General features: G+C 42.5%; 1 protein-coding gene across 1 annotated transcript in view; it reads left to right on the top strand.

The window, feature by feature from the left end:
* LOC129854637 (alpha-tectorin-like) overlaps positions 1 to 23,538 on the top strand; it is a 52,416-nt gene that overhangs the window by 9,101 nt on the left and 19,777 nt on the right. The window contains exons 3-11 of the mRNA XM_055921894.1: positions 12,014 to 12,135; positions 12,820 to 13,098; positions 13,270 to 13,365; positions 13,936 to 14,089; positions 14,331 to 14,731; positions 16,175 to 16,754; positions 16,873 to 17,456; positions 19,516 to 20,086; positions 22,536 to 23,137. Coding sequence (XP_055777869.1) covers positions 12,014 to 12,135; positions 12,820 to 13,098; positions 13,270 to 13,365; positions 13,936 to 14,089; positions 14,331 to 14,731; positions 16,175 to 16,754; positions 16,873 to 17,456; positions 19,516 to 20,086; positions 22,536 to 23,137 — 3,389 coding nt within the window. The remainder of the gene's footprint in view (positions 1 to 12,013; positions 12,136 to 12,819; positions 13,099 to 13,269; positions 13,366 to 13,935; positions 14,090 to 14,330; positions 14,732 to 16,174; positions 16,755 to 16,872; positions 17,457 to 19,515; positions 20,087 to 22,535; positions 23,138 to 23,538) is intronic.

Below are 23,538 nucleotides of genomic sequence, written 5' to 3' on the forward strand. Positions count from 1 at the left end.
GCACACAGCTCTGAAGTGACAATGATACTGAAGAGTCTGCTTAGGAGACAAATACTCTCAACTGTTTGAATAAAAATATAGTTTAAGTTACCTGTGATGAATGTTGAAAACAAAAACTGTAATTTCTATATGCAGGAAATCCTATTTTAATAATGGGCATGGTAAGAAAGTGCGAGTCATAATTCCCATGACACCTTCTAGCAAAATCTGAAAAGCGTTTCCTTCATTTATTCCATAGGATATTTTTAGATTCACTTAAAATAAGGTCTGTGTTTCGTGTAGGCTTACACCACCTTGCCAATTTTATAACTGTGTAGATATCCATAGGACAAGGTAACTCTGATCAATATTGGCTAAATATAAGCGAAGACCATTTTTTTTGTAGAGTGGATTTATGAAAATATGTTGACAAACGTTACCTTATCCTAGTGAGATTTACACGGGTATCAAAACGCCGAGGCGGTTTAAGCCTGCACGAAACACAGACCTTATTTGATGTAGAAAGGTAAAATAACGAAGGAACCCCTTTCAAGTTCAGCCGCAAGTTATTACACGAATTATAACGCGTCGACGACTATTTCTCTCTAAACCATATACCTTTCACTAATACGGAAACTATCTCCTCGAAAACAAAACGTTTATTCCGTTCTGTATTTTATCTAACGGGTGGCATCCATGAGTCTAAATATTCCTGTTACATTGCACAACCTTCAATGTTATGTCATAATTACGTAAAATTCTGGCAAATTAGTTTGCAAAGAGCCAGGCGGCCCAAACTGTTGCATATACCTTGACTCTGCGTGCAATGAACGCAAGAGAAATGACACAATTTCACCTGGTTAATATTGCCTGCTAACCTGGGATTTTTTTAGCTAAATATGCAGGTTTAAAAATATATACTTGTGTATTGATTTTAAGAAAGGCATTGATGTTTATGGTTAAGTACACATTGGAGCAATGACAGTCATTGATTGATTGTTTTTTATAAGATAAGTTTAAATGCTAGCTAGGAACTTACCTTAGCTTACTGCATTTGCGTAACAGGCAGGCTCTTCGTGGAGTGCAATGTAATCAAGTGTTAGAGCATTGGCCTAGTTAACTGCAAGGTTGCAAGATTGGATCCCCCGAGCTGACAAGGTTAAAAATCTGTCGGTCTGCCCTTAAACGAGGCAGGACGTTCCTAGGCCGTCATTGAAAAATAAGAATGTGTTCTTAACTGACTTGGCTAGTTAAATAAAGATTAAATAAAGGTGTAAATTAAATGTAAAAAAAATCTGCAAATCGGCGCCCAAAAATACCGATTTCCGATTGTTATGAAAACTTGAAATCGGCCCTAATTAATCGGCCATTCCGATTAATCGGTCGACCTCTACTTCAGAGTACCATTAGGAAATATTCTCATAGAATAGATATTTCGGCGCTTGTCGGTGTTCTCGTACTAAATCTACGAAATTTCTAGCTGCAGACTAGTAATTGTACCTTTAAGATTTGCTCTTATTCTGTAGTGATCGATAGTCTCAAAGTTGAACCATTCCAGCTGTGTAGCCAAAACTACAGATGTATGGTCTCTGTGGCCTATAGAATTGTATTCATGTCCCGGCCTTCTCTGACTTAATGTACATTTTGTAGGAAGTAGGTTTAATACTCTGTGGAAAATAAGGCGGTTCTATGACAACTAATGTGATGTCTGGCTCCCGGGGGTGTGGCCACTGACTAGTTAATCTTTATATGAAAATCCATACTCTCATTTAGAAGGTTAACATCACATTACATATTTTCACAAATCGTTTTATGTTTAAACATATACGTTTCACAATATTTAGATTTAAACCTGACAACTGGGAAATGTACACTTTAAGAGATGCAGTTATGTGTCTTTCCTGTCTTTCGTGAGATCACCAAATGAAACACACTCGTCATAACTGTCCCTGACGTGTCCACGGACCATTCCCACATTCACAAAAGTATATATTTTTTTTAATTCTCCCATTTTGGGGATTAGGAGTTTGACCAAGTCTCTCTTTGTTCTCAGTACTGCATATCCAAAGGGAGAGAGGGTCCCTTCCAGGGACTATGATACTCCCCCAAGAACAGTCATGACAATGCCTCATGAGTTTAGTTCAACTGTCTTACCCCACCAGAGCCCAACATATAAGCTTGTTTTACGCCATTGTTTGTAAGCAATGTAATTGTAAAAATAAATATATAGCCTCAAACATAGTTAAAATTATACTTGTGATCTCATGGATGATCCATAGCTCTGTCTATTAATTTGAGCTTGGTTACATTTTTCCAAACCCATCCCTCAACTTTTTTATCAAAACAGTGCCGGGGTGTCCACAGCTGATTGTATAATATCACACCACAATACTTAGCATTCAAACTACCCACTGAAAAGATTATTGCCAAAGGTGTTTATTTGTTATAGCAGGTGTTCATTCAATGGTATTAGATGTCCCCTGACAATGACCTTCAATGCTTTTGTTTACTTGCCAACCTTCATTGCCCTCTTGGCAAAAGAAGTCTGCAAATATTTTGTTTGCCCAACCCATTCGGCCAGGTTGCTGTTGTCAAAGATACTGTATTTTAATCTCAACAATTAGAAATAATCTGTTAAAAGAACCTGTGTGACACACCCCTTGTTGTGACACATTCTTAATCTTGCCAAAAACATAGCTGAAAGACTGCCAAGAAGGCATGACTTCCTAGTAATATATGTGCTTTCAGGTAATTTGCGGGACAGTACAATGCCTTCAGCAAGTATTCAGAGCCCTTGACCTTTTCCACATTTTGTTACTGTAACGCTCGTCGTTGGAATGAGGTGAGGACCAAAGCGCAGCGTGGTAAGTGTCCATATTAAATTTAATAACTGGACACTAAGAATACAAAAATAACAACGTGAATGATACAAAACAAAAACGAAACAGTCCCGTATGGTGAAAACACAGACACGGGAAAACAACCACCCACAAAACACAAAGGAAAACAGGCTACCTAAATATGGCTCCCAATCAGAGACAACGACTGACACCTGCCTCTGATTGGGAACCATACTAGGCCAAACACATAGAAATATAACCATAGAACAAAACATAGAAAAACAACATAGAATGCCCACTCCAACTCACACCCTGACCAAACTAAAATAAAGACATAACAAAGGAACTAAGGTCAGAACGTGACAGTTACCTTACAGCCTTATACTTAAATGGAATAAATAAATAAATGTTCCTCATCAATCTACACACAAAACCCCATAATGACAAAGCAACATTTTTTATAATAACAGAAATACCTTATTTACATAAGTATTCAGATCCTTTTCTATGAGATTCTAAATTGAGCTCAACTGCATCCTGTTTCCATTGATCATCCTTGAGATGTTTCTACAACATGATTGGGGTCCACCTGTGGCAAATTCAATTTATTGGACATGATTTGGAAAAGCACATACCTGTCTATATAAGGTCCCACAGTCGACAGTGCATGTTAGAGCAAAAACCAAACCATTAGGTCAAAGGAATTGTCCTTAGAGCTCTGAGACAGGATTGTTTCAAGTCACACATCTGGGGAAGGGTACAAAAAGATTTATGCAGCGTTGAAGGTCCCCAAGAATACAGTGGCCTCCATAATTCTCCAAGTTTGCTGTCATGTGCCTCAGTAAAAGGCACATGACAGCCCACCTGGAGTTTGCCAAAAGGCACCTAAAGGACTCCCAGACCATGAGAAACAAGATTCTCTGGGGTGAAGGTTCACCTTCCAACAGGACAACAACTCTGAATACACAGCCAAGACAACACAGGAGTTGTCTCTGAATGTCCTTGAATGGCTCAGCCAGAGACGGGACATGAACCTGATCGAACATCTCTGGAGAAACCTGAAAATAGCTGTGCAGCAACGCCCTCAATCCAATCTGACAGAGCTTGAGAGGATCTGCAAAGAAGAAAGGGAGAAACTCCCCAAATACAGATGTGCCAAGCTTGTAGCAACATACCCAAGAAGACTTGATGTTGTAATGGCTGCCAAAGGTGCACCTCCTCCAACCTCTCCATGTGAATGTCTGTGTCCTTGTGTGTTCAGGATGAAGGAAAAATACAGATTTCAATGTCCACGTGACAATTGAAAATGAAGTATATCTTATTTTATGGGTCGTTCCTGAATTGCGTTGGCATTTGCATCACTCACCTTTGCAACCATGAAAAACACTTTAAAATGACAAATAGTTACACATCATACATGCTGTTGTGTATATTGAACTGTTTATCAATGATAAAACATGATGCAAGTTCTTTACACTAAGAATATCTCATTTTATTTTGTCTGGTAGGAAGACATATTTGGAAGAATTACTCAAGTATGGTCAAATCACTCAGAAGTCAGGTGTAAATGTAAATGTCTGTCCAAGCGGGCTGTCCTGTTAGAAGGTGAACATTCACCCTAGTCTGAGATCCTGAGCGTTCTGGAGCAGGATTTCATCAAGGACCTCTGTACTTTGCCACGATCCTGACTAATTTCCCAGTCCCTGCCGTTGAAAAACATCCCCACAGCATGATGCTGCCACCACCATGCTTCACTGTGGGGATGTTATTCCCGGGGTGATGAGAGGTTTGCGCCAGACATAGCGTTTTCCTTGATGGCTAAAAAGCTCAATTTTAGTCTAATCTGACCAGAGTACCATCTTCCATATGTTTGGGGAGTCTCCAACATTCCTTTTGACGAACACCAAACGTGTTTGCTTATTTATTTTCTTTAAGCAATGGCATTTTTCTGGCCACACTTCCGTAAAGCCCAGGTCTGTAGAGTGTACGGCTTAATGTGGTCCTATGGACAGATACTCCAATCTCCACTGTGGAGCTTTGCAGCTCCTTCAGGGTTATCTTTGGTCTCTTTGTTGCCTCTCTGATTAATGCCCTCCTTGCCTGGTCTGTGAGTTTTGGTGGGCGGCCCTCTCTTGGCAGGTTTATTGTGGTGACATTTTCGAAGTTTCAGATATTTCTTTATAACCCAACCCTGATCTGTACTTCTCCACAACTTTGTCCCTGACCTGTTTGGAGAGCTCCTTGGTCTTCATGGGGTCTTGCTTGGTGGCGCCCCTTGCTTTGTGGGGTTGCAGACTCTGGGGCCTTTCAGAACAGGTGTAGATATACTGAGATCATGTGACAGATCATATGACACTTATATTGCACACAGGTGGACTTAATTCGTTAAATAATGTGACTCTTGAAGGTAATTGGTTGCCACAGATCTTATTTAGGGGTTTCATAGCAAAGGGGATGAATACATATGCACGCATCACTTTTCCATTTAAAAATTGTAATTTTTTTTGGAAACAATGAATACTTCTGCAAGGCACTGTAGGGGTGGTATACAGAAGAAATCCCTATTTGGTAAAATAACAAGTTCATATTATGGCAAGAACAGCACAAATAAGCAAAGAGCAAGAACAGTCCATCACTTTAAGACATGAAGGTCAGTCAATGCGGAAAATCTCAAGGACTTTGAAAGTTTCTTAATGTGCAGTGGCAAAAACCATCAACGCTATGATGAAACTGGCTCTCATGAGGACTGCCACAGGAAAGCAAGACCCAGAGTTACCTCTGCTGCAGAGGATACATTCATTAGAGTTACCAGCCTCAGAAATTGCATCCCAAATAAATGCTTCACAGAGTTCAAGTAACAGACACATCTCAACACCAATTGTTCAGAAGATACTGCGTGAATCAAGCCTTCATTTCCAAATTGTTGCAAAGAAACCACAACTAAAGGATATCAATAAGAATAAGAGACTTGCTTGGGCCAAGAAACACGAGCAATGGACATTAGACCGTTGGAAATCTGTTGTTTGGTCTGATGAGTCCAATTTTGAGATGTTTGGTTCCAACCGCTGTGAGACGCGGAGTAGGTGAACGGATGATCTCCGTGTGGTTCCCACCATGAAGCATGGAGGAAGAGGTGTGATGGTTTGGGCATGCTTTGCTGGTGACACTGTTGGTGATTTATTTTGAATTGAAGGCACAGCATTCTGCAGCGATACGTCATCCTGTCTGGATTGTGCTTAGTGGGACTATCATTTGTTTTTCAACAGTACAATGACCCAACACATCTCCAGGCTGTGTAGGGTCTGTTTGACAAAGAAGGAGAGTGATGGGGTGCTGTATCAGATGACCTGGCCTCCACAATCACCTGACCTCAACACAATTGAGATGGTTTGGGATGAGATGTACAGCATAGTGAAGGAAAAGCAGCCAACAAGTGCTCAGCATATGTGGGAACTCCTTTAAGATTGTTGGAAAACAATGAGAGAATACTGAATACCAAGAGTGTGCAAAGCTGTCATCAAGGCAAAAGGTGGCTACTTTGAAGAATCTAAAATATTTTTTCATTTGTTTAATACTTTATTGGTTACTATAATATAGAACGGAGATCATCCAATTTATCTCCCAGTGATTGCACGTTGGCCAATAGAACAGATGGTAGAGGCGTTTTACCCACTTGCCGACGAAATCTCACAAGGCACCCTGATCTCCGCCCCCTGTATTTCCACCTTTTCTTCATGCGAATTACAGGGATTTGGGCCTGGTCTTTGGGAAGCAATATATCCTTTGCGTTGGACTCATTAAAGAAAAAATCTTTGTCCAGATCGAGGTGAGTAATCTCTGTTCTGATATCCAGAAGCTCTTTTCGGTCATAAGAGACGGGAGCAGCAACATTATGTACAAAATAAGGTACAAACAATGCGAAAAAGCAAACAAAACAGCGAAGTTGGTTGGGAGCCCGTAAAACGGCAGCCATTCCCTCCGGGTTGATTATTCAAATACAGCACCCGATCTGCCAGTCACATTCTGTTAAATGTCCCCAAACACATCCCTGGGTCATTCTTCTTTTCAGTTCATGTCAGACGAGGGCTGTTTTGGTAACCGTATTACCGCCACTCCGGCGTTCACGAGTCACGAAGGCAGTCAAATTTCATATGACCATTTAGTCACTTGCCAACTGACATTATTGCAAATGTAATCGAAAATCTAATCAAACACTTCATGAGAGCCCATTATGCAATTGCGCAAGAAAACAGTGTGATGGCCTCTATTAAAAATAGGAGGGTTCCCATTCCCAGCTTTCTATAGGCTAGGCCTACTATATTTATTTTTCAACTTTCCTAATACTAAGCACATTGCTTATCTTTACAACAGAAGTATAGCCTACCTGGCTGTCATGAAAATTAACCACGGGAAAAGCGTCCTCCATTTGCTATTTAAATGCTTAGGTGACATGTATTTTCTTCCCCTGCCTCTGTTTCGAGACAGGTGCATGATAATGATCCATTCTAAATCAAAACAAATGTCACATATATATTATTTGGTATATGTAACGACAATATTAAATCAAGAATAGTCTGATGTGTGACAATATTAGCCTATCACTTGTGAATTATATATTATCTCTTGTGAATGATGCCCAGCGTAAGGCAAGAAACAATTTCCCCAAACTTTTTTGAATCATAGTCGCACACCTCATGTAGCCTAGCCCATAGGCCTATATGTTTTGATAAGATTTGTTTCACAACTAAAGTGGCCAAATAACATTAATCCACTTTATAAGGGCCTGACTAGAATACATAAGCAGCGCGTGAGTTTCAAGTTTGGGGAATATTCGCACATATAGCTTACTGCCATGTATTAGCCAAATAGTTTAAAATGTTGATAAACTAAACATTCTGATCTGTTCCATCAGCCACATTGCGGAAAAAAAGTGTTTGTATTAGTTTGGGCTCTATCGCATCCCAGAACTGTCCCAGACTATGTTTGGAATATTTGTTTCCTCACAGAATAGAATAGGTTAACTTTTGTACTATGGGGGATAGTAGATTGACATAGGCTAGTGCTTTTGTTGTTCGTTAAGCCTACACATCTTGTTGGCTGACAAAAAGTAAATGTGGACAGTTCTTCCAATATCTTCAATATGCACTTCGGAATTGGATAAGGACGTGTGCAGTTGCGTCCCCGATGTGTCTTGGGGCGGTTAATTTCTTTACTATCAATATGGAGAGACAAACTTATCACACAAGTCAGAGTTATACTTAAACTAAATATTTATTCACTTATTAATAAGGGAGCAGGTCAATACAGCACACACATACAAAGTGAATCGATTGAGTGCTCTGCGATAATGTGGGCTGGTCGACAAATTACCCTCAGATGATTCGTTGAGAGCCCTGAGACAGAGAATACAATACCTTTTTATAGCAAACTACATCCTCCTGAATGTTCATGACAAACAATAGATGTATGGAATGGGTCACAAGGTTAATATTTGTATGAAAGATACTAATAATTCACATCAGACCGTATCTGCTGTAAAGACCGTTCTCATTGTGTAGAAACCAGGGCCTGGCTCCAAGCCATCTCTCCCTGGTACCTTCCAGTCAAACCGGAGCAATCTCCCTTACATGAATGGAATGTGGCCTACGGCATCGTAAATCTACTGTCAGCATTAAGCCCCCAGAGGCCCATTCTCAGTAGAAAACACACAGATGAGTGTTCTAAGAACCCCCAATTCTGTTGCATTAAACAAACCATTTGATGCAATAACAGTATTTATAACATGATCCTGTAATTTATCACAGTCTGTCTTCACTTGTAGCCTGTAAGAAAGACCCGATCACGTGATGGAGAGCCATGTGAGTGAGAGGTGCTTCGGATCACATAGCACTCAGGGAGAAGGGCACAACGCAGCACTCCGGGCCAAGGGCACAATGGCCACTGGCCGAAAAAGGCATGGATTGTTTTATGGTGCATTACGGCCACACAAAGGGGATGCCGCCAGGAAATTGGAGGCATTAGCAAGTGCTTGTCAAATTGTGAATGAGAGACTAATGCAGTTTGTACAGTCTACGCAAAAAAAATAAAGCAGAGCTCATTCCTTTCAACCGACTATTTTCAAATCATCATTAGAGTTGCATCATGCAGGCTTATAATGTATTTCAATAATCTAAACATTGGCTTCCCGAGTGGTGCAGCAGTCTAAGGCATTGCATTGCAGTGTTGCAGCATCATTGCAGCCTGGGGTTCGATCCCAAGCTGTGTGAGTCCCATAAGGTGGCTCACAATTGGCCCAGGGTCATCTAGGATAAGGGAGGATTTGGCTAGGGGGGCTTTACTTGGCTCATTGTGCTCTAGCAACTCATTGTGGCGGGCCAGGCGCCTGCATGCTGACTTCGGGTGAAGCGAGTGGGTGTTAAGAAGCATGGTTTGGCGGGTCATGTTTCGGAGGACGCATGATTCGATCTTCGCCTCTCCCGAGCACGTTGGGGAGTTGCAGATTGTAATTGGATATCATGAAATTGGGGAGAAAAAGGTGGTAAAAAAATCTAAACATATAGCCCAACATTTGTAGTACAACTAAAGTTACATGAATAACTCTAAATTAAGCATATAGGAGTACCTACTTCTTTGTTAACCGCTCAACACAGAATAGCCGCATGTGAGCACTCCCTCAAATTTGATTCAGCTTTGTTAAATTGTATTCTTCATACTATTAAAATAATGCCATGGAATTATTCTTGTCTGCTAAATGAACTAGTCTAGCCCACAGCCATTTGGCATAGCCAGATCAGGACCTAACATAAGGACAACGCGGAGTATGCTATTCTGTTCTTCTGAAATAGTCTACAATTTCTTCATGTTTCTTTAGACCTGTCTAAAGGTTTAGGCTATATTACATGGATTTATTAAACTTTTTAAAATTGAGATGTTCCAAAGGTATGCATCAGCTTGTAGACCGTGTGGAAGCCAGTAGATGCTAAATATGTTTATGTTAATTAAACTTCTTAGGGATCGGTGTCCTGTGCACGGAACGGTTGAGCTAAAGTAGGCTAATGCGATTAGCATGAAGTTATAAGTAACAAGAACATTTCCCAAGACATAGAAATATCTGATATTGTCAGAACTTAAATTCTTGTTAATCTAACTGCACTGTCCAATTTACAGTAGCTATTACAGTGAAAGAAGACCATGCTATTGTTTGAGAAGAGTGCACAATTTTGAACATGAAAAGTTATTAATAAACAAATTAGGCATATTTGGACAGTATTGACGCAAAATTTGGAACAGAAATGCAATGGTTCATTGGATCAGTCTAAAACGTTGCACATACACTGCTGCCATCTATTGGCCAAAATCTAAATTGAACCTAGGCTGGAATAATACATTATTACCTCGCTTGCATTTCAAAGAGGGTACAAAAAAATACAAAAGAACGGTTGTTTTTTTCTTTGTATTATCTTTTACCAGATCTATTGTGTTATTATTCTCCTACATTTCCACACACTTCAAAGTGTTTCCTTTCAAATAGTACCAAGAATATGCATATCCTTGCTTCAGGGCCTGTGCTACAGGCAGTTAGATTTGGGTATGTCATTTTAGTCGAAAATGGGGGAAAAAGGGGCGGATCCTTAGGTTTTAAATGTCCCCTGACAATGAAGAGGTCATTTGCTAAATCACCTGCAATGCTTTTGTTCACTTATCAACCTTCATTGCCCACCAGGAAAATGAATTCTGCAAACATTTGACTTACTGGTAATAGGTGGGCCTTCAGGTAATTTGCTGTACAGTATGTGATTAGCTAGAAATATGAGGATGATGCTATCAGGCTAAATATATGTCCTCTTTGTTGTGTGCATTGATTGTTGCCAACCAGTGAAGCCATTTCTGTTGATTGGCACATGCATTTAAAAAGTGAAAGAACCAGACTTCTGAGTGATTTAACACTTGAATAATTCCTCCAAATATTTCTTATATTCCTACCAGATATAATACAATTAGATATGCTTTGTGAAATCAAATGTAACATGTTTTTTTTTTACTATTAATAGTACCAAAAAAAGAATAGTTATCTTGGCTTATTGTTGATCCACTTTGATGGACAGGTTATACACTGCTCAAAAAAGTAAAGGGCACATTTAAACAACACAATGTAACTCCAAGTCAATCACACTTCTGTGAAATCAAACTGTCCACTTAGGAAGCAACACTGATTGACAATAAATTTCACATGCTGTTGTGCAAATGGAATAGACAAAAGGTGGAAATTATAGGCAATTAGCAAGACACCCCCCAAAACAGGAGTGATTCTGCAGGTGGTGACCACAGACCACTTCTCAGTTCCTATGCTTCCTGGCTGATGTTTTGGTCACTTTTAAATGCTGGCGGTGCTCTCAATCTAGTGGTAGCGTGAGACGGAGTCTACAACCCACACAAGTGGCTCAGGTAGTGCAGTTCATCCAGGATGGCACATCAATGCGAACTGTGAACTGTGTGTGTGTACCACGTGGCCTGCTGGAGGTCATTTTGCAGGGCTCTGGCAGTGCACCTCCTTGCACAAAGGCGGAGGTACCGGTCCTGCTGCTGGGTTGTTGCCCTCCTACGGTCTCCTCCACGTCTCCTGATGTACTGGCCTGTCTCCTGCTAGCGCCTGCATGCTCTGGACACTACGCTGACAGACACAGCAAACCTTTTTGCCACAGTTCGCATTGATGTGCCATCCTGGATGAACTGCACTACCTGAGCCACTTGTGTGGGTTGTAGACTCCGTCTCATGCTACCACTAGAGTGAGAGCACCGCCAGCATTCAAAAGTGACCAAAACATCAGCCAGGAAGCATAGGAACTGAGAAGTGGTCTGTGATCACCACCTGCAGAATCACTCCTGTTTTGGGGGGTGTCTTGCTAATTGCCTATAATTTCCACCTTTTGTCTATTCCATTTGCACAACAGCATGTGAAATTTATTGTCAATCAGTGTTGCTTCCTAAGTGGACAGTTTGATTTCACAGAAGTGTGATTGACTTGGAGTTACATTGTGTTGTTTAAGCGTTCCCTTTATTTTTTTGAGCAGTGTACTTTGCTGAACTGATCACTGGTTGGTGATTGAATAACTCACTTGAAATAATTGCCAGTGTGGTCAAATATTGCTGGATAATTACTTTTTTATGATAATGGGACATTTTGTTCGTCTCAGGACCACTCTATCCATTTGGGGCTGGAGACACCATGAGTTCCAGATCAGATGATGGAAGTTCCCCTCTTATACCCCTGAGCCGGCCATTTGTCTATTTTGGAAACACGTACCACCAGATATATGTGGGTAGAAATGTATATTTATTTATCTGTTGCATGAAACCTGTTGTGTATTTTGAATATCCTAGCGGGCAAATCTGTATGCAATGCATTATGACTTCTTTTGCTGGTCAGGTTGAATATTGGTTGTGAGAAATCAAGATGCCATTGTTTACCTAGATGTCATCTGGTTCTATGATGTCTGTTCAACCAGTATACCACTTTACAATCAGAATATGCTGTTAAGATGTTGCATGCCCCAAAAAAGTATGCTGGGATGCCACCTGGAGTAGCTCTTATAGGCAGAGAGGTTTTGAACTCTCCTTATTAGTCTATTAACTAATTTACAACCTGGTGATGTCACCAGGCAGACCAAAACTCCATCCCATCAAAACAGGTTGAAATTTCAAGTGGTCTTTTCAAACAGCTCTCACACTAAGGACATTATCCGAATTTTCATAATTTCACAGTATTATTCCAACCTTAGAGTTTCGAAATGTATACAAAACACAGTTTTGTGTTTATATACAAAACACAGTTTCTCCTTATCCATAGACTACTTTCAGGGTGAGGAACCATCTAACATCAAGTTGTAAAAGCCTGAACTACTCCTTTAAGCAATTCAAAACCTGTTCTGATATACAGTACAAATAAACAAAATAATTGTGTAATCATTTGCCATTTTTCAATTAACTCATTTGATTTAAGGTTAACCACAATGGACACCTGACGTTCAACCAAGCATGGTCCAGCTTCACACCATACAGTTTTCCTGCACATTCCACAATAGATCTCATAGCTCCATTTTGGACCGATTTGGACAACCGAGAGAATGGTAACATCTTTTACCAGCAGTACATCAGCGGTAGTGTTCTTCAACAGGCCACACAAGATATCAATCAGTACTTCCCAAACCTGGTCTTCTCTGCTAATTTGGTCTTCATTGCTACGTGGGATAGGGTGGCCTACTACCCCAATTCAAGAACAGTAAGACTTTTCTTGTTCTTCTATATCTATCAAAAGTAATGCATATTGTAAAGGCAATCGATACAACACCTGTGAAGCAATGATATGAAATAGAAATGACATAATTGCAATATTTTTACATTATACAGTAGGCTATGTATTAAAATCTTTCTCTCATTTACTTAATTTAAGGAAACCACATTCCAAGTGGTTCTGATTGCTGGTGTCTCATCCTCTTTTGTCCTGATGAACTATGGGCAGATTGCACCATCACAACGCAGCATTCAGGTCAGAAGAATGAATGCATAATTGTGACTGTCTATCCCAAAGGGGGCTTATTTACAAAAGTTTAGATTCAGATCTTGTATATAATTCATTGTGATTGGAGGAAACATGGGAAAGTTATGCTACTTTAAAAAGTTGGTAAACTTGTTATCCCACTTAGGAGACAAGTAGGAGAAAATACCCTTGAAAGATTTTGAGTGCTGGAGAGAACTTCTTTGTTTACGAGCATTCAGCATCGTTCACACCCTCTTAAGCCATAGATCCACCCATCTCTTTAAGAATTCACATGACGGCATGGCCAACCGTCAACATGGTCAACCTCTCCATTGTCTCAGCCAATCATGGCTAGCCAGAAATGATCCTGTCTTTCTCCCTATATAGCTCTGTGCTTTCTCCTTGGCAAAACTCAATATTTTCTGATCCCATACAAGTTTGTAATTAAGGCACATGAAAGTTCATGTTCAAGAAGGCATTTCTGCAACAACAACAAAAATATATATTGTCTGGTGATGTAAATTTTGTTTTTTCATCATTCAATTTTTTAAATACATTTGTGTCTATTTTTTTTACTAGGCTGGCTATGACACAATCAACTCCACCTACCACTTCTCGATCCCTGGATCATTTCAAAGCAATTTTACAACGTTCAATTCCACCAGTAACGTCAATGTTGCAGGTCGCTGGGCCTTTCGCACAGACCATGGATCAAGAGGCTGTACTTTCAATGGTGAGAACAACACTATAAATACAAAACATAGGAGCCCCATTTATTTTGATTTGTGTTAAGAATTACTGTTCTTTTCCTAAATAGACAAACTATATTAAAAATGTTTTTTTTAAAGTGATGGTTGCGCATCACTTTACTGAGAGACTCTGCCTAGGTTTAAATTTAAATTAATTACATCTTGTCCAGGCTTCTGTTCTTACCCCATAACATTGGCTGCATGAAACATATCACTCTCTTTCAGGTTCTCCTGTCCAGTTGGGTGACTCCTTCTGGAGTGACAACAGCTGCAGACAGAGGTGCACCTGCACCAGTACAGGCATTCAGTGCCAGAGCCAACCCTGCTCCTTTTCCCAAATCTGTCAACCCGACGCCTTCCAGTTCTCCTGCCAAACGATTGAACGCAGCACCTGCACCGTTTCCGGCGACCCCCACTACTACACCTTTGACGGAAGAATGTTCCACTTCCAGGGCACCTGCACTTATGTCCTGTCAGAGGAGTGTGGCAATGGACTGCCCTACTACCGTGTAGAGGGAAAGAACGAGAACCGTGGTAGCACCCAGGTGTCCTGGACCCGTCTGGTGAGGGTATCTGTTTACGACGTGGAGATAGAGCTGGTCAAAGGTCACCAAGCCGAAGCAAAGGTCAGTGCTGGTACACATGTAAGAGTTTCTTTGTCGCTCAAGCAAGATTGATGTTTATTACTGTTGATTTCACATTGCATTGCACATAGTTCACAAAAATGTTAACTTGCACTTCACTAAATTGTCTCTTCATAATGCTGTAGGAAGTATTATTTTTACTTTTATGATATACACTACATGACCAAAAGTATGTGGACACCTGCTCATTGAACATCTCATTTCAAAATCATGGGCATTAATATGGAGTTGGTCCCCCCTTTGCTGCTATAACAGCCTCACCTCTTCTTGGAAGAATTTTCACTAGATATTGGAACATTGCTGCAAGGACTTGCTTCCATTCAACCAGAAGAACATTATTGAGGTCGGGCTCTGATGCAGGGCGATTAGGCCTGGCTAACAGTCAGCGTTCCAATACATCCCAAAGGTGTTTGATGGGGTTGAGGTCAGGTCTCTGTGCAGGCCAGTCAAGTTCTTCCAAACCAATCTCGACAAACCATTTCTGTATTGAAACCTCGCTTTGTGCATGGGGGCATTGTTATGCTGAAACGGGAAAGGGCCTTCCCCGAACTGTTGCCACAAAGTTGGAAGCACAGAATCGTCTAGAATGTCATTGTATGCTGTAGTGTTAAGATTTATATTCACTGAAACTAAGGGGCCTAGCCCGAACCATGAAAAACAGCCCCAGACCATTATTCCTCCTCCACCAAACTTTACAGTTGGCACTATGCATTCGGGCAAGTAGCGTTCTCCTGGCATCCACCAAACCCAGATTTGTCCGTTAGACTGCCAGATGGTGAAGCGTAATTCATCACTACAGAGAACGTGTTTCTGCTGCTCCAGAGTCCAATGGCGGCGAGCTTCACACCCCTCCATATCTTAGGCTTGTGTGTGAGGCTGCTTGGCCATGGAAACCCATTTCATGAAGCTCCTGACGAACAGTTGTTGTGCTAACATTGCTTCCAGAGGCAGTTTGGAGTAAGTATTGCAACGAGGACAGACAATTTTTACTCGCTACGTGCTTCAGCACTCGGTGGTCCTGTTGTGTGAGCTTCTGTAGCCTACCACTTCGCAGCTGAGCAGTTGTTGCTCCTAGACATTTCCACTTAAAAAAAACAGCACTTACAGTTGACCGGGGCAGCTCTAGCAGGGCAGAAATTTGACAAACTGACATATTGGAAAGGTGGCATCCTATGACGGTGCCACGTTGAAGTCACTGAGCTCTTCAGTAAGGCCATTCTTCTGCCAATGTTTGTCTATGGAGATTGCATGGCTTTGTGCTCAATTTTATACACCTGTCAGCAACAGGTTTGGCTGAAATAGCCGAATCCACTAATTTGAAGGAGTGTCCTCATACTATTGTGTATATATAGTGTAGTGTTCTAATTATGTCCTTCTCTCTCATACCCCTCAATGTTATGATTTCTACGCATTCTGCGCATCCAGGTCAACGGAAGCTTTGCCTCCACCCCGTTCTCCCTCCGTAATGGCACCATCCAGGTCTACCAGTCTGGTTTCTCCCTGGCAATCAGCACCGATTTTGGCCTGCTGGTGATGTATGACGCCAACCACTATGTGAGAATCAGTGTACCTTTCAACTACTTCAACGCCACCTGCGGTCTGTGCGGAACCTTCAACAACCACCGCGAGGATGACTTCCGCTCTCGCACGGGACAGATCCTGACCTCCGACGTTGACTTTGCCAACAGCTGGCAGGCGTCTGGGGACGACGACCCGGCCTGTGAGAGGGTCCAGTGTGCTGGGTTGGACTGTGCCGTCTGCACCACCTCCCAGAGGAGCCTTTATGGCAACACAGCTCACTGCGGTATCCTCCAGGACCCGTCTGGACCATTTGCACCATGCCACGACCAGCTGCCCCCCCAGACCTATGAGGAGAGCTGCGTCTATGATCTGTGCGTGGGGGGAGGGTACCAGCCCATTCTGTGCCAGTCCCTCAACGTGTATGCCACCCAGTGCCAACAGCATGGCATACAGCCGGGATTATGGAGGAGGCAAGGCTTCTGTGGTATGTACTGTATGTGCCAATCAGTCTTGTAACCATGGTCTCTGTTCCAACGAATTGCATCATAAAAATTCAACTGACATATGTTTTCACCATTTCTCTATCCATTGTATTCCATCAGAAATCTCCTGTCCAGCCAACAGTCACTTTGAGTCCCAGGGCACAAGCTGTCCTGCCACCTGCAGCAACCTCAATGCCTCCCATGGCTGCCCCCTCCCCTCCCAGGAGAGCTGTATCTGTAACCTTGGTTACGTCCTGAGCGCTGGGGTGTGCGTACCCCTCGCCGAGTGTGGCTGCACCTTCGAAAACCGCTATTACAGCTCGGGAGCGACCGTCGTACTGGACCAGGACTGCGGCAGGCGTTGCATCTGCAGCCGTGGCTCTATGGCCTGTTATTCCCATGGGTGTGGAGAACTTGAGGCCTGCAGCGTGGAGGATGGGGAGAGGGGCTGCAGACCAACCAGCTACGCCACATGCTGGGTGGAAGGACCCAGGTCCTACCGTACTTTTGACGGAGTGACCTTCCAGTACCCCGGGGCTTGTGGGCTGATCCTGGCCAGGGTCATGGGGTGGTCCCCCCACACTCACTTTGTGGTGTCGGCAGAGAAAGTACCGAGAGGCCAGCAGGGTTTCACCCAGGTGCTGAAATTTGAAGCGGTGGGGACACAGGTGTCAATTGAGATGGGAGGTGGGAGCAGAGTGCAGGTCAGTGCCATTCCTCAGTAATACAATGTAACTACAGATAACTTGCCAACCAGAATGTGTATTGAATGTGTCATGAGTCATGACACTGCTCAAATGTATCAGATATATCAGATTTTGCTTTTGTCTCCCGGATGTATGATTTAATTTTATATATATATATATACTCAGCAAAAAAATAAACATCCCTTTTTCAAGACCCTGTCTTTCAAAGATAATTCGTAAAAATCCAAATAACTTCACAGATCTTCATTGTAAAGGGTTAAACACTGTTTCCCATGCTTGTTCAATGAACCATAAACAATTAATGAACATGTACCTGTGGAACGGTTGTTAACACTAACAGCTTACAGACGGTAGGCAATTATGGTCACAGTTATGAAAACTTAGAACACTAAAGAGGTCTTTCTATTGACTCTGAAAAACACCAAAGAAAGATGCCCAGGGTCCCTTCTCATCTGCATGAACGTGCCTTAGGCATGCTGCAAGGAGGCATAAGGACAGCAGATGTGGCCAGGGCAATAAATTACAATGTCCGTACTGTGAGACGCCTAAGACAGCGCTACATGGAGACAGGACGGACAGCTGATCGTCCTTGCATTGGCAGACCATGTGTAAAAACACCTGCATAGGATGGGTACATCTGAACATCACACCTGCAGGATAGGTACAGGATGGCAACAACAACTGCCCGAGTTACACCAGGAACGCACAATCCCTTCATCAGTGCTCAGACTTTCTGCAATAGGATGAGAGAGGCTGGACTGAGGGCTTGTAGGCCTTTTGTAAGGCAGGTCCTCACCAGACATCACCGGAAACAACGTCGCCTATGGGCACAAACCCACCGTCGCCGGACCAGACAGGACTGGCAAAAAGTGCTCTTCAATGACGAGTTGCGATTTTGTCTCACCAGGGGTGATGGTCTGATTCGTGTTTATCGACGAAGGAACGAACGTTACACCGAGGCCTGTACTCTGGAGCGGGATCGATTTGTCCGTTACAGGGAAGACATCCTCCCTCATGTGGTACCCTTCCTGCAGGCTCATCCTAACATGACCCCCAGCACGACAATGCCACCATCCATTTTTATTTATTTATTTTTATTTCACCTTTATTTAACCAGGTAGGCAAATTGAGAACACGTTCTCATTTACAATTGCGACCTGGCCAAGATAAAGCAAAGCAGTTCGACACATACAACAACACATAGTTACACATGGAGTAAAACAAACATACAGTCAATAATACAGTGAAAATAAGTCTATATACAATATGAGCAAGTGAGGTGAGATAAGGGAGGTGAAGGCAAACAAAATATATATATAAATAAATAAAAAAATATATAAAAAGGCCATGGTGGCGAAGTAAATACAATATAGCAAGTAAAAAAAATAACACTGGAATGGTTGGTACTGCTCGTTCTGTGCGTGATTTCCTGAAAGTGTTCTGCCATGGCCAGCGAAGAGCCCGGATCTCAATCCCATTGAGCACGTCTGGGACCTGTTGGATCGGAGGGCTAGGGCCTTTCCACCCAGAAATGTCCGGGAACTTGCAGGTGCCTTGGTGGAAGAGTGGGATAGCATCTCAAAGCAAGAACTGGCAAATCTGGTGCAGTCCATAAGGAGGAGATGCACTGCAGTACTGCAGCTGGTGGCCACACCAGATACTGACTGTTACTTTTGATTTTGACCCCCCCTTTGTTCAGGGACACATTATTCCATTTCTGTTAGTCACATGGCTGTGGAACTTGTTCAGTTTGTCTCAGTTGTTGAATCTTGTTATGTTCATACAAATATTTACACATGCTAAGTTTGCTGAAAATATATGCAGTTGACAGTGAGAGGACGTTTCTTTTTTTGCTGAGTTTATATATACAATTGTATTTTAAATACTTTACTGGGAGAGAGATTTAATCTATAAGCTTTTAACACCTCCTTCATGTACTCAATTCCTTTAAAGGGATAGTTCACCCAAATTACAAATCCCTTTAACTCTCCAGTTTTTTGTCAAATCTCAGATCCCACATTTCCTAACGAATTGATCCCCTTGAATCCCACCATAGGTGAACGGTCAGCTGATTCGATTGCCCTTTAGCACCGAGTCCGGCCACATCCAGGTCTTCCACAGCAGTGTCAACAGCATCGTCCTCCATACCTCCTTTGATGTCACCGTCCAAATTGACTGGCCTTACTTGGTCCGGGTCACCACACCAGGCACCTACAACAGCTCCCTCAGTGGTCTGTGTGGCAACTACAACGGCCACAGGCACGACGACTTTCAAACCCCGAACGGTGTTCTGGTCAACAACTCGCAACTCTTTGGAGACAGTTGGCGGAACGGGTCCCTCTCGGCGCATTGTGTGGAAACAGAAAATAGGGTGCTGCCACCTATTGGACAGAACACCACTGTTTACTATTCTAACCAGTCATGTGGCCTAATGGCTTTGCCTGGTGGGCCGTTCTCTTTGTGCCAGAGCAGGGTGGGCCCACGGGATCGGGTGGAAGAGTGTGTGGAGGATTTGACTGAAGCAGGCGGGGCCCCAGGGGTCCTGTGTGAGGCTCTTCGTGGTTACGCCCTAATGTGCCAACAGAGTGGCATCACAGTGGGAAACTGGAGAGATGTCACTGATTGTGGTGAGCACCAGTAGCATTATTGCATACGCTGCACGTCAGCTGAACCCCTACATTAAAATGCACATGTATCACAAGCTGGTTCATGTATACTCATTATGCCCTTCAACGCCAGCATAGTATAAGAAGTATAGTGTGGTATAATTAAGTATAGAATACTAGCATTGACGGGCATAATACATATAGTCTGAATCTCAAAACGAGCACTTCGATCACACAATCACTCGATATGAGCGTTCATGACTCAATCAGGTCAATCTTACTGCGCCCTTCGGAAGCCTATTTATCGAGTGGGCATCCTATTGCGACTCAGCGCCCTTGGAAGCAACTTGTTCCCATGAATCTTAGCATGTTAACTAGCAAGAACAGTTATTACTACGTCACCCTAAAAATAGTCTGAATTAATCAAGATAAATCAAGAAATCTGTAATTCATTTTGAAGTTTGATTTGGAGGAGGTCTCAGTCGCGCAATTTTAAATCTAGCTGAGGAGTTTCATGTTTCTGAAGCTTGTCTATTATTAACGTGTTAGCTAAGCTTGAGCCAGTCACTTCATATGAAACGTAAGAGAAACTAACCAACCAGCTAGTGCAACACTAAATCAGGGGTTAAAGTTCTCTGTCACTGTGACGGATTTCTGTCATATGGATTCTGGAGAGGTCGTTTTTTGAGATCAGTGTAGATCGCAATAAAAAATCTCAGGGGGATTGGGTTTGGAGATGTAAAGGGTTGTGTCAATCGAATCTGGTATCAGGATCAAATGTGATTCAGAGTCACCGAATATACTTTAAGTATTTTTATTTAACACAAGCGATAAATGGTGAATGCAATTTTCGTATATACGGGTTCACTGTATCACCACGCAGGGTAAAGCAGAGAATTGACTGAAATAGTACAGACATCTTCTTTTATACTGTGACAGAGGTAGTTCCAACTTTAGAGTTGGCCTGTCACAGTAGAGGCTTAGCGTGGTTTAAACTTGCTAGCCTATCGGTGGTGCCCAGGCTGGTCCCAGCCTCACAGCACACAGGATCCAGATATCCGGAAGTGTTTGTTGTGAAGATTGAGCTGAGTTGTCGGTGGCTACACATTCCTCAGGTCCTGTTTTCTTGTTATTCAGCATTTCCCCATCTTGTCTCAACCTTGTGGTTAGCACAGTCGACACCCTAGATTAGCAACAGCTTTACTGCATTCCCGCTATGTTTGTGCAACACTATAATAGCTGGGTTAGCAACACACTATGTTTTTTGATTAACATGTCCTATTTCTAGAAGGCATATATTTTTGTTAAAAAGAGAACAAAACCATCCTTCACAGAGATGACAGCCTAATACAGAAGCATGTCTGTTCTACGAAATATTTGCGCTGAACTGACATGCACGATTGTTGCTTACACTCCTATGTTCAGAAGAAGGGAATAATCCATAACGATAGTCTATAATGCGCTCAATTCAAACAGCAGTGTACTGTAGCTCTTGGCAAAGTAATTCAAAGCCTAAAGTTTATTACTCAGGATGCAACTTTCCAGTGCCATGTAATGTTGTTAGACAACCCCATAGTAGGTTAGTTTACCTATTTACCTAGTCAGCTTGTTATTGTGTGTTCTATGTGAGATAAATATTCCTCTCGAGGTGCATTCAAATTGCGAGAGCCATAGGGAGGGAAACGTGTATTCTGACAAGCAGTCAATGCACAACAATTCTTAATGCAATCACGGGAAAATGCTTTTGAAAGCAGTTTTCTATTGCTACCACAGTATTTTCTCTACACCTTCAATTGCGCGAGTTGGCCTCAGATAATCAATCTGAGATCGACTTAAGTTTCTGTCATAGAATTTTTTTGTTTGTAGCTTTTACCCCTGCGTTAAATACAATGCTCATTCCATAAGCAAACTAGGGCATTGCCCTTTATCAGTGCAATGCCCAACATCCTTAGCTAGTGCTAGTTCAAATTCCATCCCTGTGTTTGTCAGTGATTCTAGCTAGCAGCAGGCAGGCTACAACAAGCTAAAACCAGCTGATGAAATCACTGGTAACCGTTATACAGTACTTGCACTTTTTACAAGTTTCTCACTGTCTATCGGAGTATCTGTGTCTGCCTCAAGTCTCCAGTGCCCGTGTTTCATAGCAAGCGAGTCATGCCCCAAGACAGGTTGTGAACGACGGTGCTCGCAAATGGTTTTCGAACTTTAGAATATTTATAAGTGGCAGTTGGGGCGTCGAGTGTGCATCGTCTCAATGCAAATTTTGGCCAAAACAGTTGCAGACTTGAGTGATCACTATAGTACACAACGGCAAGTGGCCAATCGATAAAGGCCAAGTGTTCGGTTTGAGATTCAGCTATAATACATGTGTGCAATCATGATATGGTTCAGCTTTATAGCCTATAAATGGTATTATGTTAGTGTGTCTGAAAGGGTTCTTCAATGAAATGCACGTTTTTTCCCCCCTCAGAACAAACCTGTCCCCCCAACAGCCACTACGAGCTGTGTGGCACTTCCTGTCCCGCCTCCTGCCCTAGCCTCTCCTTCCCCTTCCTCTGTGTCGCTGCGTGCCAGGAAGGATGCCAGTGCAACGATGGCTACCTACTCAGTGCCAATCAATGTGTTCCGCCAGTGGCCTGCGGATGCCACCACCAGGGACGCTACCTCCAAGGCGGTGAGCGCTTCTGGGAAGGTGAGGAGTGCCAGAGCCTGTGCACCTGTAACGGCACCACTGGAGCAGTCCGCTGCTCCCCATATGCCTGCACCCCCCAGGAGTCATGCCGTGTGGTGGAGGGTGAGTACGGATGCCACCCCAACCCCCATGGCACCTGCTCCGCCTCTGGAGACCCCCACTACCTCACATTTGATGGCGGGGCATTCGATTTCCAGGGCACCTGCCGCTACGTCCTAGCAACCCTGTGTGATAACACCACGAGAGGGCTGCAGCCTTTTTTGGTGGAGGCCAGGAATGAGCCATGGAACGGGTTGACAGTTTCCATCACAGCCGAGGTGTTTGTCAATGTGTTGGGCCACTGGGTGCACATTTCCAGGGAGAGGCATGGAGTGGTACAGGTAAAAAACCTGAGCTTTGATAAAGACTATGTCAAATGACATTTTTCAGTTTGTGGTACTCTTTTTTTTTCTTTTTTTTCCCTGAAACGCATCAGCTTTTTCAAAAGATAGTACTATGAACTGAAACATGTCAAAGTTGTGTTATCTTCTTTTTTTGAAAGAGTACCATGTATTTTTACCCAGACTAGCAGAACAGCAGAAATACTTGAACAAAGGCATGATGAAGTTAGGTATTCACTTCAGGTGTTATCATGGCCATGGGGAATACAAAACGTTATCTCCCACATCTCTGTTGATTACATTCATCATCTATTTGACAAATACCAGAGGTGATGATGAACAACATTGAGAAATACTATTGCTGTTTTTCCACATTGTAAACAATGGCGAAAGACAGATTA

Source organism: Salvelinus fontinalis, chromosome 1 (assembly GCF_029448725.1).
Source record: "Salvelinus fontinalis isolate EN_2023a chromosome 1, ASM2944872v1, whole genome shotgun sequence".
NCBI classification, from domain to species: Eukaryota; Metazoa; Chordata; class Actinopteri; order Salmoniformes; family Salmonidae; genus Salvelinus; species Salvelinus fontinalis.